The sequence below is a fragment of the Plasmodium fragile genome (assembly GCF_000956335.1).
Source record: "Plasmodium fragile strain nilgiri unplaced genomic scaffold supercont1.20, whole genome shotgun sequence".
Taxonomy (NCBI): Eukaryota; Apicomplexa; class Aconoidasida; order Haemosporida; family Plasmodiidae; genus Plasmodium; species Plasmodium fragile.
In genome coordinates, this window is record NW_012192600.1 from 157,937 (window position 1) to 174,840 (window position 16,904).

The 16,904-nt window shown below is 37.3% G+C and overlaps 4 protein-coding genes across 4 annotated transcripts; 2 read left to right on the forward strand and 2 right to left on the reverse strand.

Annotated features, from left to right (window-relative positions):
- Positions 1-1,518: 1,518 nt before the first annotated feature.
- On the reverse strand, positions 1,519-3,429 carry AK88_02132 (uncharacterized protein; the record flags this gene model as incomplete). Its single annotated transcript, XM_012479766.1, has 1 exon — positions 1,519-3,429. One exon carries the CDS (start codon positions 3,427-3,429, stop codon positions 1,519-1,521), a length of 1,911 nt encoding a protein of 636 aa, XP_012335189.1.
- A 2,850-nt stretch (positions 3,430-6,279) lies between these two features.
- On the forward strand, positions 6,280-8,349 carry AK88_02133 (uncharacterized protein; the record flags this gene model as incomplete). Its single annotated transcript, XM_012479767.1, has 1 exon — positions 6,280-8,349. One exon carries the CDS (start codon positions 6,280-6,282, stop codon positions 8,347-8,349), a length of 2,070 nt encoding a protein of 689 aa, XP_012335190.1.
- Positions 8,350-11,432: 3,083 nt separating this feature from the next.
- Positions 11,433-13,871, forward strand: AK88_02134 (uncharacterized protein; the record flags this gene model as incomplete). The annotated part of the gene is made up of 1 exon (XM_012479768.1): positions 11,433-13,871. One exon carries the CDS (start codon positions 11,433-11,435, stop codon positions 13,869-13,871), a length of 2,439 nt encoding a protein of 812 aa, XP_012335191.1.
- Positions 13,872-14,529: 658 nt separating this feature from the next.
- AK88_02135 (uncharacterized protein) lies at positions 14,530-16,887 on the reverse strand (the record flags this gene model as incomplete). Its single annotated transcript, XM_012479769.1, has 3 exons — positions 14,530-16,071; positions 16,545-16,637; positions 16,798-16,887. The coding sequence occupies 3 exons, from the start codon at positions 16,885-16,887 to the stop codon at positions 14,530-14,532; spliced, it is 1,725 nt and encodes a 574-aa protein (XP_012335192.1).
- Positions 16,888-16,904: the final 17 nt, after the last annotated feature.

Consider the following 16,904-nt stretch of genomic DNA (forward strand, 5'->3'; position numbering starts at 1 on the left):
CATTGGCAAGGGGCTAAAATATGCACTTGCTCGTATCAAGAAGGTGAAATAGAGAAACGGTTAAACGGTCACAAAATAAGTACCGCGAAAACGCAAACTCGTCACGTTCCTCTCTGTGGGGAACGTTTTTTTTATTCTTCCGCCCCAAAAGGAGCACTTCAAATAAAAATTAAAAAAAAAAAAACAATTATTCACATGTAGAAGCTGCAAGAAGGAGAGTAAAAAGATTACACATTCATTTACTTGAAAACAAAAGGGAAAAAAGCTGTAAAAGTGGACGTATGCACGTAAGCATGCATATATATATGTGTGTATATATGTGCATACATGTGTGTACGGGTGTATGCACTGGGAGAGAAAAAAAAAAAAATTAACCATGCGGGGGGGCACACTAGTTTCCTCTTTAACGCGGCATTTTTACTAAACTTGTCATCGCGTGCAGGTGCTCGCATGTTCTCTCACATGTGAATATAAAGTGGTTAAGGGAATAATTTCATTTTAAACTTTTTCATAATACTATGTGTGGGCAAATGCGTATATCGCGTATGTAGTATACCCGTTGTGGTATGTGCAAAATGCGGGCTAAACAGAAAAAAAAAAAACTGCGGCAATTTTAACTCTACAAGAAAATTGTGTTTTTTTACTTACATTTGTAGAAATACATGCACAGGTTTCCTCATTTTATTTTTTTGCTTTTTTTTTTTTTTTTTTTTCCAAGTAGCCACATCAGCCACATTTTGTATGAACTCAAAAATGAATTTCCATTTTTGGCCTGTGGCATCCAGCACATTTATTAATGGCTCATTCGCTTAAAAAAAAAAATTGTGCTCTAATTCGAAATGCCTACATGCAGAAACCGCACACATGCACATTCCCCTGCATGCAGTTTATGCCCAAAGGGGAAGGACGCCGATGCGCAGCGTTTGTGCAACGTTGCTGTTGTACTGTAAGAGGAATTAAAGAAAACGGGACCATATTAAATCGTTCATCTCGAATGCGGTGGGCAAGACATAAGATCAATAAGGTCAATATGGTTAGCTGTGCTTAAACAAGAAAGTAAAACAAGCCAAAATTACACAAGCGGAACAGCGAGAAAAAGAACGAATGAAAGAACAACGGCACTTATTATTTCAAAACATCTGACACAACACCTTTAAAGCAGTGCAGTTGCACACATCCCAAGGAGCAGGATAGGTCAAATTAACAAACAAAATTTTGTGCAAAGATATAAGGGAATAAATACGCTTCTGCGTAACATCAACGTTTAACGAACGAATAAGAATAAGCAAAGAGAGAAACAAATAGTGTTTAAATATTTTTACTGGGTGGGCCCAGTGGGGGCCAATTTAAAAAAAAAAAAAAAAAAAAAAGGAACACCCATTCGGTGGGCATCCCTCAAAAAGGAGACCTAAAGAAGAAGAAAACATTTTTGCGCTCATTACACACCTGTGATACTGTGCGTTTGGCCACTCGTCCGATCGCTCAATCGCCCAATCACCCGCACCTCTGTGCGTACAATTACGAGCGATGAACGGGCGTGATACACTCACGTGTGTGGACATATTCGTAGTCGGAAACTTTTTCTATGTCGTAGCGACGCATGGTGGTTGCTATCACGGGGTTCAAATAATCACTGTATATTCCCTCCTTTTGTAAAAATGAATAAAAATTATTGTCTTTGTAGAATTCAGCAATAGGTGGAATGCCGTCGTAACCTCCACAACACTTTAGGGTCTCCATTTCTTCAGCATAGGACCTTTTTTTTTCATATATTAGCTCTGTAATGTAGCTATCGTTCCTTTCGGGGTCTACTAAACGGCTCTTGTCAATATTACTTATCCAAAATCCATTCATATTATTATATTTATATTTTTCATATGTATTACCTTGTTTGAATAGTTTCTTCCCCAAATCCTTTTTATTTTTCAATATGTTAAAAACATGATTTTCGTATATTTTCCCCATATGTAGGTTCTGAACATTTGGGTGATAGTTCCTCCTGTCAAATTTGTCTTCATATATGATGATCGAGCCGATATGGCTCCTAATTGCAGGGGACATTTCCGATGATACTTTGAATGTTCTATTTGGACCCCTTTCAATTTGTGGGTATTTTAAAATCAGACCAACTGACTCGTTACAGTCCTTCATAAAATTGAGCAGCTTATGATTTCGCCTATACGAATCTATGACATTGTCTCCGTTCGAATTGAAGGGTAACTTGGTAAATATAACGTTTGGAATTTCTACTTTTCCGTTTCTTATATCATCTAGCGAGTAACTCCGTGGTTTCTTCCTTAAAGGTGAAGTTGTAGGGTCCTTTTTTTCTTCCGCGCAATTGCAATTTTTTTGATTTCCATGCTGTTTTTTTCGTTCTATTCCGTCCTGTTCACTGTTACATGAAATTTTCGTTAGCTCAAAATTTTCATCATTCAATGCACTCAATTTTGTGTTAAACATTTTTTTACCCCCCTGCATTTCTTCATTGGTGTAATATATCATCATGCGTTCGTTCATATGACCATTCGCAAGTTCTAATTTGTCCTGGCCCCGCTCCTTTTCACAACTGCCATTCACATATGCTGCACATTCTGGGTTGGGCACTACGGTAGGATGGCATACCTGATACCTGATCGTAGTTTTTGGGTCACCTGTAGGGCTAGACAAAGCATACCCTTTGCTAGAGAGGATCGATTGATCATTTCCACACTTTTTACTATCATGCAATGTTTGTCCATGTTCCAAATTTTCTTTAATGGGGAGTGAAATTGAAGAAGTTCTCATCGCACTTAGATGTTCTTCTTCACTAAAGGAATCATTTACCTGAATATTTTCTATTTCATTATTTTTTCTATTTTTCGGAGTACCAAATTGATTATTATTTTCCTCCCCATTATTTTGACCGCTGGTCGAAATAACCGCTTCGCCACTTTGTGGATAATTTGGTTCTGCCTTGCAGTTTACTGATTCCCCTTCCTCATGGATCGGTATTTCTGTGCAACAGAATTTTGCTAATAATGATGAAGCTAAACAGGAGCGAACTCCACTTTCTATGCGCGAAACATTGCTATTTACGGACGAATGGTAACAATTTAAATGTTCACCGTTCAGGCGTGCACAGTTTTCGCTCTGTGATGTAATTACATCGCTCAGGTGAAGGATGCTCGTTAGACATGTATTATCACTGACATGCTCATGTCTTTGAGGAAATAAATTTTCACTCCTCAAGTGAGAAACTTCACTTTTCTGTTCATCACTTGAACATTGCAGCTCTCTTGTATACATTTTCAATATTCGAGGAAGACTGTTCCCCCGCATGGAAAAATTACTGTTTATGGAAGCATCGTTATGTGTGCTTAAATCTAGGGAGGAATCGAAATATGCATTGGTGTGGACATTCTTTTCCGTTGAGCTTTGTACGCGTAACATGGTTCCCCTTTTTTGTGCCATCGTTACGTGTACAGGTTTTCGTGTGTGCAGCAAATAGCGAACCACGTGTGTAGAATAATGCTACGTAAATTAACAAAATGTAGAGCTTCAAAAAGAGGAGTCAGCATAGGCAGTGTACAAGGGGAGATGTGCAAAACGTGAACAAAATGAACATATACGTACAATGTGTTTAAAATAGGAGCACATTATTAATTTTTCAATTCGCATTAGCAACTTGTAAATTTGATCGATTTTGTGCAAACATATCTACAAGGGCAGATTGCTGAAAAAAAAATACTTATTTGCAATTTTATTTACATAGAATAGTAATAGCTAGCCAAAAAAGGAAAAAAAAAAAAAAAAAAAAATAGTGCTAATGTGTTGCAGACCTTCATTTAATGTTCATAAAAAAAAAAAAAACCTATCAATTATTTAAATTGCCTGTTCATAATTTATTTTGAGAATTTTATTTCCACGGTGTAAATAGCCATTTTACCCATTTGGCTGTAAAATGAAAAAAAAATTATGTATATATATACCAACAAAACAGACAGGTGAAAACAGCTAAAATGTGATGGACCATATAAAAAAAAAAAAACAGATTTTAAGAACATTTTACAGAAAGAATTTACCTTAATTTTTTTTAGTAGCTCTGTTCTACATGAACATATAAATTAAATTACATGTCGTTGAATAAATGCATACTGTATGGTTGACCATGTTGACCTTTTTTTTTTTTTTCTTGTTCTTTTGTGTTTACGTGGGTGTCTACCTAGGTATATATAATGCTTGCCACAGACGGAAAGAGCCTTTTCATTATTGCTCAACGCCACTGTTACGACTTTTGCGTTTTACATAATTTGTTATAGCGTTTTATGAACACAGGGTGTTATCAGGGAAATGAAAAAAAAGTTGCAAAAATGTAACAAGAGATGATTAAATTGATATGGAACTTTTCTCCTCGGAGGTTGGTACCCATGTGTACCTCCTCAAATATAATTTTATGCAGGTCTACACATGATATTTCGACAGGGTCTCCCATGTGGGTGTTTTCGCTCTGTATTTGAATCCACCTTTTTGGAAAAACAGCCAACATTAAATGTGTCATGTGTACTAACAATGTGCTGAACGTTTTTAAATCACATGACGCAATGTCCTGTTTTTTTACCTTATTCCCAGTGACAATTCAGACAAATAACAGAAGGAAAAAAAAAAAAAAAAAAAGCCGTTTTTTACGTAATTTTAAATTATATGTTAATGTGATTAAAAGAATGTGTGCGGAATGTGCTACCATTCTTCGAATAATCAATATTTTTTTAATATATGGTATAAAATTAGGTGATTTTTCCCTGTTCATTTGATGTATTTACCCCCCTTCCCCTCAATTTTGTAGATCAAAAAGAAAGCTATTGACTAATGATACTTTGTTACCTAGGAAAATAATTAAATGTACACCATATATATTTCAATTTCACTGCGTACATCTCATCATGTTAACAAATACAAATGTTGAAAGAACAAAAAAGGCAATCTAAAGCGCATGGTTTGAGATCTCATCAGAGTAAATGCTTGCAAAAGTGAAAGTATAATTTGCACAGTACGCTGAAAAGGAACAGTTTTCTGACATGTAACACGTTTGCAGATAAAATTTTTACATATAAAATTTGACGCATTTTCAATGCAAATAAAAACAAGTCTCCCTCGCAGTATATATCTGTACTATGCAAAGGTAGGTAGGTTTATATATTTAAATGTTATGGTCAAACCATTGCGATCACACTATATGACACATTAAACGGTAAGGTAAATTAACTTTCTTACATTTAAACAAACAACGGAATTTCTCTGAAACGATCATGAAGATTTGTATGTATGACATGAAAAGTTGCTAAAATGGTGATTTGTTTACCATATAATGGTTGACTTTTTAATTGTTTAAAAAAAAAGTATATAAACCCAAGTTAAAATTTGTTAAATGTATTTTAAAAAGGCGCTAAAATGCATAACCCGCATAAGCGCATAAACTGTTCAAAGGCGTAAACATGTATATTCCGTTCACCTGTAGAAAAAAAAAAATTCGCGTAATAATTTTGCGTAAGCCTGAAAGCAGTAATTAGGCAAGATGAAGGCTAAGGCCACGTGGTATATACAAAAAAATAATATTAAAAATTTTTTTTTTTTTTAAAGGGCAAAAGAAAGGCGTTAATCAAATCTTGCCTTTAGTTTAATTATTGTTTCAAATCCATAGTTAGGTAAAAAAAAAAAAATTAAAAACAAATTTAAAAAAAAAAATTACAATCACAATTGTACTACATCGCATTACATGGTTTGTAATTTCGTTGAATATATCAATGTTAACCCTTTTTACAATTCTTTCCTTCCACCGCTCTTAAAAATGTTTGCTAAATAAATTAATTATTTATTCTTTTTTCTTCCATCCCATATTTCTGATAGTGTTTAGTGTATGTTTTTTCTTTGTTATTGTTTTATTCTGTTTAACCCTTTATACAGCTATTAGCACAGCATATCAAAATAGTACATTTCTTCTGTTTTTGCCCTGCTCTTTTTTTTTTTTTTTTTTTTTTTGTGTCATATTGCCTCGTAATATATGTGGTTATTCGGACATATGCCTAAGCTTACATGTTGAGTACCCCCTATTGTACACGTAAATGCCATTTCTTACTTATGAAAACCAGTGCGCACATGTGAATGTCCCTATGGTACATATATAAATGCCCTTGCGTACGTACTAAGCTATTCCGGGCTCGCAACCACACGTAGTCACGCTCGTACGTACGTACAGGCGTGTATAGACTCCAAAATACATTGATACAATTTGCGTAAATAAGAATGTCACAGTTTCGCGATACGTTTACGAAAGATAGTAAAAAAGAGCCATTATTAAGCTATGATGACTCTGCATTTATTTTTTTCGCGGGAACTGTTCTAATTTGTGTGTTAATTCCATGTACATACATTTACATCAAATCTCTATTTAACAAAATTTTCAACAATGATAATAACAATTTAAAAAAGTCCAAGCACAACAGTGTGTACCGGTCCTGTGCATGTGCACTATGTAAGGAAAAATTAGAGAAGAGAAATAAAAGCACTACACTATGGGAAAAGTTAGGATATATAAGAATAATTCAATTTTTTTTGTTGGTGCTATTCTGGGGATTGCTGTTTGTCCTGGTGCAGCAGATGTTGAGTACGAAGCCTATGCAGACTTTTGACCCGTTCGAAATATTAGAAGTTAATGCAGGTGCAACAGTAGGAGAAATTAAAAAGGCGTATAGACTTAAATCATTGAAATACCATCCAGATAAAAATCCTAATGATACGTCAGCTGCAGCAAAATTTATTTTAATAACGAAAGCGTATCAAGCATTGACGGATGAAATATCAAAGGAGAATTATGAAAAGTATGGAAATCCAGATGGGCCTGGTATGATGAAAGTAGGAATTGGTTTACCCAAATTATTAATAGATGAAAAATATCAGTTGTTAATATTATCCATTTTTTTCTTAATATTTCTGGTCTTCATTCCGGCCGCTTTTATTATATATTACCAAAGACAAAAACAGTATGGGCCCAATGGGGTCAAAATTGAAACATTGCAATATTTAACGTACACTATAAATGAAAATAGTAGAGCAAAGGCATATCCAGAAATGCTCGCGGCTACGGCAGAAAGTAGGGATATCGAACTTCGTGAGGAGGATGATCAATATGTGAAGAAAATGATAGAAGAATTAGTAGAGCCAAAAAAGAGAAGCTTCAAAATACCCGTGATAACGAAAAATTACTTTTTAATATTAGCCCACATGCAAAGAAGGTATGATTTATTATCAGAAGAAATGAGAGAAGATTTAAAAAAAATTCTTCAATTTTCTCTACTCATAACACATTGTATGATAGAAATTAGCATTTTAAGGGATTGGTTTTTAACAGCACAGGCTGCCTTAACATTTAGAAGATGCCTCATACAAGCCCTTGACATTAGAAGTTCAAGTTTGTTGCAAATTCCTCATTTTACTGAAAATATAATTAAACATGTCCATAAGGGAAAATTAGCGGTGAAGGAAATCCTAGATTTTGTACATCAAAGTCATGAGTCCAGAAAGGGACTAAACGAAATGACGGATGAAGAAATTTTGGATGTCAAATCATTTTGCAATGTTGTTCCGGATATTAAGATGACTGCAAGAATTTTGGTGGAAGATGAGACTCATATTGTGAAGGGAGACGTGGCTTCGATTTACATACATATTGATAGAACCAATTTACATGAAAATGAAGCAGCTGGTTATATCCATGCGCCTTTCTTTCCTCAACCCAAATTTGAAGAATGGTGGATTGTGGCTACCTACAAGGGAGATGATCGTATTTTAAAATATATACATGTAAAAAATTGTGAAAAAACAATTGAAGAAAAGTTACAATTTATGGTAGATAGGGTAGGTAATTTGTGTGTGTCCATTTACATCCTCAGTGACTGCTATTTTGGATGTGATAAGAAATTGGACTTGCCATTCAGAGCCTACTCGCAAACGGAAATAAAGAGAGAAATTTTCGTGCACCCAGAAGACATCGAGTTGGACAATGAGCCAACCCTGTTCCAACAAATGATTGGGGATATTGGCGGAAGAAACGACAGCAGTGATGAAGAGGAAGCCGGTGCCGGTGGAGACCCAAATAAAAGGAACAGCTTCACACAAGGCGGCACCGGGGCGCGTAGGAACAGCCATAGCAACCAAACGAGCAGTGCGGGAAACGCCGGCAATGCTAACAGTAATAATAATGACGGCGGCCCGATGCCGCACGAATCCCACAAAGTCGTGTCAAGGGATCACGAACATTACGTGCCGGACGATGACACGAACGATGATTCGGCGGAGGAGGAGGATGATGAATAGAGCAACGTAGAGCATGTGCGTGCCATGCGCAGTTCACCCATGTGTGATGCATGCTGTTCACCCATGTGCGACGAAGAAAACCCATCCAATACGACGACATAGTAATATGCAGCATGTGACAAACGAGCCGGCTCGCGCAACCAAAAGAAAACACGAATTTGCCTGACGCAACCGTTGTCTCACCAACAAATTTGCGTAATTAAAAAAAAAAAAAACAAAAAAAAACAATTGTTTTTTTTTTAAAACACATAATGTATATATGTTGATTTATATTATTCTCCTTTGAACAGAAGTAGTTGTGTACCCTTCTTATATGTGGATTTGTTCTGCGTAGCCGCTGTGCGTAGCTTTTATGTGCGCCATCCATGGGCACCGTTGTGTGTACCAGCTGTGCGTACCTATTGTGTATACCCGCTATGCATTTCTGCTATGTGTATATGTTTTTTACGTGCAAACAGAAAAAACACATTTCATATAATTTTTTTTTTTTTTTTTTTTTTCATTAAGAAAAATTAATATGATAAAAAATTAACTTTGTCTAATTAATGCTTTTAAATTTTAACATTTAGAGGTTTTCACAAAAATGAAACATGAGATGAGCACCCCTCTTTTTTTTTCTCTCATCAACTGTTGCACCTCGGGTGAAAGGTGGCCACGATACGGCGTAGATACAATTGCCAACTTTCTTCATCACATTTCTGATGTAGAAATGGGAATGTTTGAGAGGTCAAGGGAAGCATCTTTAAAGAGCACATTGTAGCAACCGTGGGTGGACACATATATATACCCCTTTGGGTGTGCCAATTTTTTTTTTTTTTTTTCCATAATTGGGAAAAAAACATAAGTGGGTATGACCAGGAGTGCTTATTTAAGTAGTTGCGTGTAGAAAGGCGCACAAGTGTCTATGTATGTTTGCGCGTTCTTTCGTCTGGGCCATTGCTAGCGTTTTTCCACCAAATCTCACACGCATTTTTGCTCCCCGCTGGCTATGTTAAGCGAGGAATTTGACCAATTTGCAAACGGCACCATGTTGTCGGTTGGGCAACATTGTCTACCATTATGAGTACAACTATGTACTACGTTACGCACACATGTACGTACTATGTGTAGACGGGGAAGAGGAACATTTGGGACAAACTTTACAAACAGCTTGGTGAATAAAAGACAGCTACTTCCACGCCATGTGATATGAAAAAACGGAGAAAATGTTTACATACAAGTGTAGCTTTGAGCAGCTGAACAATTGACCACTCGAATAAAGTGCAACTTTTTTTTTTTTTTCTGTTACCTTTTTGTACGACAAAACGGAGTTCTTCCGCACTAAAATATGGGGCACGAGAATTGTATTAAATTCAAATTTTATTTTTTTAAAAATATATTTATTTGTGAATAAAAGGTGTTTTCATAGACACGAAGGTAATGTGTGAACGAATGCACAACACTTGTGTGGGACAAAAAAAAAAATAAAAAACAAAAAACGCAACTATGATCGATTTTTACACCAATTTATGCACAACATGTTAAGGAAAAAAATTAGCACAACAGAAGGGTAAAAATGTGTACACATTACATCACCTGGGAACCACACAAATTTTAACAGTTCGTAAAAAATTCGCAATTTGGCGAGGCTTCCCTCTTCCCCCAGAAGCGCTCACCATGGGCATTCACGTCACCCAAGCTAGCATGGGCATAGAAGGGGGAAAGTGCAATTTAGCTTTTCTCTTATAGCGTTTCGCTGAGGAAAAAAAAAAAAAAAAAAAATTCCAGTAAAAGCAACGGCATTGAGAAACATTAAACGAATGAAGCGACCCGAGGAAAACGAAATTTTGCAGAATTGTGATGAAATCTCAATTTGGGGAAAATCCCATTTTTGGGGAAATCTTCCCAACTTTGCGGAACTAAGCCAAGGCAACCCAAAACGGCAGCAAGATATTCGCACACAAATGGTGCCGAAATATTGTGGCAATTATTTCTAAAGACATGTCTACTTTGAACCACTTTGCTTTTTTAGCATGTTCAGTAAAGTCAAAAACGGAAAAATTTAAACTTGTTGGTTGCTTAAATTTTCGCAAATATTTACACCACATATATATATATTTTTTTGTTTAACAATTTTGGCATAGTTCGCAAAAATGTTACATTTAAATGTCTAGAAAAAAAAAAAAAAAAAAAAAGTGTGTACATTTCACACCAACAAACGCTTAAACTTGATTAAAATTTACGCTTTTACCATGTGGTTTAAAATTGTCATTTTAAAATTTCTATAACAGCACAAGTCTACATTGTAAACGTGTAGGGTGAATACTTTTTTTTTTTGTTGTTGTTTTCCTTGCAACTTCGCATTACTGCCTGTATCCATTAATTATACCATTGTGAAACGCGCAGTGTGAATTATATGATTTCTTCCGCCTTTTTTTTCACGCTGCTTCCTTTTTTTTTTTCCGCTTACCGTTTCTCTGTTTTATTTTTACAAATTTGAATAACGTTTTTCAACATGTGAGGATGTGAACAACAAAAAAGGAAAAAAAAAAAAAAAAAAAAAGATTTTTGATTTTAATTATTTAACTTGTATCATGATCCACACCGACTTGGACACTGACAAGTCATTGTGTTTATTTTTACACAGATATACATTTCCTTCACGTGCAAGCAGCACGTTGATGTATCGTCCCCCCTGTTATTTTTTCGTTTAAGTAGCTTTATATTTGTCTTCGTTGTAGTTTTTGTCACAGTATATACCTCCGTCTTCACCACGTCCTTCGGAACGTGCCTCTTAGCTGACACGGCTATGGATCGTGATTCACCATTTCTTCTTTAACATTTTATGAGTCAACATTTTAGCCGCACAAACAAATCTACTTTTTGTTGTATGGAAAAATTGCGCTCAGCATTTTCCCTTTAATTAATTCACCGCCCCATGATTGTCTGGCGAGACCCTGGCAAAAGTATTTTTAACAATCGCTGATTAGATGAGAAGTATTTGTACTCAGTGAAGTCAGCGAGAATAGGAATGAATTATTTGTCTTCTAGCAGGTGTAGTCGCCTCCATCTCGCCGCTTAGCCCCGCGTACCCACCGACAAAAATGAGGTCCCCATCGTTTATCATGCCCCACAACCTAATACCCTCCAGCAAGTACCACGAAATTAGAGCACAAAATGAAGAAAAGGAAAAACTGAGCAACCGAGATGTATACGAGTACCGTAGCAACAAGGTGAGTCCGATGTGCACCACCACCACGTTTAAGTCGCACCCACCAATCTACACAGAGAAGATAACCTACAACCCGAACGTAGTTAGCCAAGGTCCAGCGATTCCCAATTATGGTGCACATGGGGGTAGTCCTCGAAAGGTCAGTTGCATGAATTCATTTCCCTGTTTAAAGGGGCACACAAGGGGATGTAATGAAATGAACAATGGTGCCATAAATGGAATTCACAACAGCGGTATTTTTACGCACCCAACTTCTAGTGCTTACACAACTCGGTATAATGCTGCCCCAACAAACAAACGGTTGGTCAAAAAAGTGAGCAAAGTGCCATGCCTGTTCAATACCAAACCAGCATTCATGCAACACAGTTGCGAAAAAGTGTACAATGATGTGTCTGCAGGTCTCATCCACTTTGACTCCCCTTTGCATGGCGGTCAAGGGTACGTACAAATAAGTACACACGATGAAACGCCAATCTACCACATTAATGAAAAGAAAAATAAGAAAGACCTAGAAGTGATGGGAAAATTAAAGCACATGGAACCTTTTAAAAAGAGAGTGACAAAGGAAAAATTACCCGAACCGATCATAAAAAATAAAATTAATGAACTGATAAAAGAAAAGGATGAACAAATAAAGGAATTGGAAAATGAGATTCAAAATGAGAAGCGAAAAAGCGAAATGGTCAAACCAGACGGTGCAGAAAAAGAGAGGGAGTGCTCCAATGTAGAAAACAGAAAGCTAAAAGAAAAACTGTTGGACCAAAAAATTAAATATGAAGAAACGTTGAAACATTTGAAAAGGGTGGAAATCGAGAGAAGGTCCCTCAAATCAAGTTTGAACGTACGAGATAAAGTCCTGACGAAACTGGAAAATGAAATCGGCTCTGTGGACAACGAAAATGATTATTTGCTTCGTTTGAAGGAAAACACAAGTCTGAGTGATGTACATAACCTCTTCAAATTTTTGCAAGGCCGAGATAAAGAAGGTGATGAGGGGAGGTACGACAAATGTGCAGGGAAAAATAATGAAAATGGGAAGGGACTAAACAAAACGAATGAAAGGAACAATCGAGTTGATACATATGAGAGAAGTGACACATATGGGGTTAACGATGTAGAGGAGGGAAAGGATAAGGAGGATGAATTTAGCTGGTACAAGAGCAAAAGCACGTGTGAGGAAAGTCTCCTGTCACTGGAAGGGGATGAGTTAAAAGAGAACAAAAATTCATACAAGAAGGGAAAAAAGGTGTCTAAGTTTTCCAAGCCCAGTTTTGACAACAACGATATGTATACGCTAAAGTCAACAATCGTGGAGTTAGAAAAGGAAGTGTATGAATTGAAAGAAGAAAATAAAAATGTGAATTTTAAATACGAAAATACGTTCCAAGCTTTAAGTGAATTGAGGAAGGACACCCTGGAGTACATGGAATCCATCGTTTCACGTGATATGCGCATAGCATATATGGAGAGTATGCTACAGAAGAGCGAAAAGGATCTGGGCAAATTGAAAGAACTCCTAAAAAAGCAGCAACTCCTATACACTGAAAAGGTAGACAAATGCTCATCGGAGATAAGCATCTTGGAAAAGCAGTCTTCTCACCTACAATCCATGATACAAGAAAAAGATTCAGAAATCGTTTTGTTGAAAAATGAAATAATACGAAATGAAATGCTCGTCAACCAATACGAAGAAAGAAATAAAGAATTGCAAAACGAACTTCGCCTAATGTGCAACAACCTAGAAAACGTAATTGACGCATCAAACAAAAAAGACTTGTTCATGGTTGAACTGGAAAAACAAATTAGAGAAAATGAAGTACACAGACAAAATGCCTATTTGAAAGAAGTGGCCAACAATAGGAAAGTTCATGCAAATATGAAATTTAAAGAAATGATGTATGATAAATCTGCTAAGCACCAGGTGGATGAACTACACACCTTGAAGAAGGAACTCTACTTGAACAAAATACAAATGCAAAAAGCTAGGGATGCATTCGAAGTCCTTAAGAAAGTACCCAAGGCAGAAACTGTATGTAGAAGAAAGCAAAATTTCAGTCAAGATAACGATTCCAGTACTGTTCACAATTTTTCCGAGGATAAAAATGATCAGGACGGGGGACACACAACCTTCGAGACTAAGGTGTCTTCCGAGGCGGGGCCAGCACACAAGGCGAAGCACTCTGTGGTTAAGAAGAAGAAGAAGCGAGTTGCCAAGACGAGCACATCAACCAGTTTATCTGCAAGCATGCAGGAAAACACGCAGGAAAGTTGCCAAGGGGAAATTCAAGCATGCGTTCAAACAATAGCATAAGATGGACATTTGCGGCTGCAGCATACGATGGAAGCGTACACACACTTTATTGCTACGACGTGGCCACTGACCACACGAATTGCACCTTAGTTAACAAAAAAAAAAAAAAAAGAAAACAAAAAAGGACTACACGTTGCCCAACGGTTTAGACGAACGTGAACGATGTCCCCCGTTTGATACAGGATAGGTTCTTTATCGGCACACATGCAGGGGAGAAAAAAACGTAAGGCTTCTCCACTGGAATACACATACATCTGCATGAATACGCGTCTGTGAACAAGTGTATATGAGAATACACTCGTATGTTCTGCGCGCCTACGTGAAGGCACAGTGGCGGGTCGATTTGCTCCGCCGTTTGCTAAGGACACACCAGTGCCCCTAACACATGCCGCTGATCTATAAAAGATGACGAATTAACTGTTTTGCCTATTCCCATTTATCATTTCTGCGTGTTCAAACGCGCTTACTCATGTACATACGTAAGAACACATATATATGTATACACATTTCGGTCCACCCACCCTCGCACGTGAACCTGCATGTGGGACGACCCACGCATAACTTTGTGTGCACACCTTTCGCACTGCATTAACGATTTGTCCTTTTTTGGCGTCCATCCTTGACGGTAACATGGGGGTGCACCCTGCAGAGGGCGCTTCTAATTCCAGAAGGGGACGTTCTTATCAGGGACGCACTTCCATTCCTCCTCCAAAATCAACTTTGCCTTTTTCTTCAACCACCGAGGTTTCCAGTCCTGACTTAGCCACAGCCACTTACCAGACTTCCCCCTTTTCATCATTGGCCTTCCACCTTTAATTGCCCTTGTGTGGGGAAACCGAACGACCTTAAATATTTTGTCCGTAAAGAGCAGTTGGAGATTGCTCAAAAATTTAATGACACTCTGATTGTATGCCCCTAGATATAAAATTAAATTTTCAATGAGGACCTTCGATTTAGATGTGTCCATATCATTTAGGGGAAATGTTAATGTGTAAGATTGTAGTGCGTGGTGGAAGGCATCATCATACTGTTCCTTTAGCAAATATTTTATGGCCAACATTCTGCACACGCGACTGAGGTATCTTGTCTTTGCATTGATTTGCGAGGCTTCTTTCCATTTGTCCTTTTGTACTTCTTCCTGTTTTTCGCCTAAATGGGGGGTGATTTCCGCAGAGGCTATTCTTTTTGACGCAGCCTCTACTGGAGATTGGTTGGATAAAAATTCGTCTACCCTCTTTAGACGCTTCAAATGAATATTTTTAAAATTGTCAAAAGTGATGATCGGTTCGTTGAAATGAATCGACTGGACAATATGAGCTTGTATAGAAGAGTCTCCCTCTGCTGCTTCCAAATCTTTTTTTAGGTCCAACAAATGTGTGATTGTCAATTTTTCCTCATCGAAAAGAAGTAGAAATGCTTGGGCCATTAACCTGCTGTAGTGTTCATTTATATCCAAGTAGGAACTATGGTTGGCAATTATTTCATTCAAGACAAGTTTGATCAGATGAGTATTTTTTTTTTCTGCATTGAGTAAAAGTTCTAGCTTTTTAAAAATGACGTAAGTGGTGCACTGATATTTTAGAAGTAAATCGTTTAGCGTATCTTTTGGTAAAAGTTTTTCTTTCATTTGTAATGTAAAGTTGTTTTTGTCCTTTAGGGGCGGACACGTGGTAACATCCATATTGGCTTCCCCATTTGTTGTTACTATGGGTGGTGGGCATATCCCATGAAGAAATTCTTCCTTCTCCAATAACTCATTATAACCACTATTGGGAAGCTCTTCTTCCCTGGCCAAAAAATCGATCATATTGTTCACCTCTCGAATAGAGTTAAAATAAGTGCCACACCTTCTTAGTAGCCTGTCCACATTTGTTTGTTCATTTAATTCATTTCCGACCAGTTCATCTACTAGTTTATTTTTATGTCTTAACTGAATGGTGGGTAAGGATTTAATATGGAATTTACGAACGAGGAAATTATTCAAACTTACGTTTAGCTTGTATAGGGGCAATTTTTCAACTTCCTTGACTCCCACCAAGTCATTACTTAGGGATGCCAACTTAGCAAACTGGGTGAAACATCTATTTGAGTAATGGGCATATCCGTAGAGCAGAAATGTTTTCCTCTCTTTTATTACATGGTCATAATTGTGGTCATTTATTTCTTTCCATTCGAGAAGTTTTTTATCTCCATTGTTTAGCTTAGCGGAGGACATGGTGAATTGGCACTTTCGCAGGGGTATGAATGGCGCCTTGTGGTGTCTGCTATTTGTCTTCCCGGCTGATATGCACGGGGGCAGCAGTGCCGCGCGCATGTTTCTGCGTATTCGTGGTGAGGTCCCTTAGCCCTGCACTTAATCAATTTGCACACTTAGGATGATGCATTTGCTCCTTTCGCGATACAATACAGGGGTGGTACTAACACCATTATAGTTGCTTATTCAATTGGGGATTCTGCCCGCTTTTTTTTTTTTTTTTTTTTGCCACTCCAGGGGAAGTATATATCAACGGAGAAGCTGCGTTTTCGTTGTAAACCTTTGCAGGAAATCTAAGTAGCCGCTTCGTCACTTATCCGTTTATATGCGTACGATATACATCAGGATTCCCCATGTGTGTGCTTGCACTTTTGTGGGCGGCCTTTGTTATGTTCACGTCGGAGATTCTACTTCGTTACGGATATGGTCATTTTCTCCTCCATTTTTTTGATCAGCTGGTGCGTATACAAATTGCGCAGGGGGAGAAAGCAGTATTTACTTTGAATGCTACACTGCGACGTGGACGGTATTTTTTTTTTTTTTTAGAATGGAGGTAGAGAAGTAGAGGGGTTTCCCCTCAGTTCACATCGTAGAAAATTCTACCAAAAAAACTAACGGCGCACACGGGATTTTTTCTTTTTTTTTTTTTCCCCACCATTTGCACAAACTTACCACATCCAGGTGGAGGCTTAATTTCAAAATTGTATCGTCCCTTATACTGTCGTCATAAAAGGTGTTTTCCTGTTCCCGTCGGATGGCCATTTTTAAATTGTGCAATT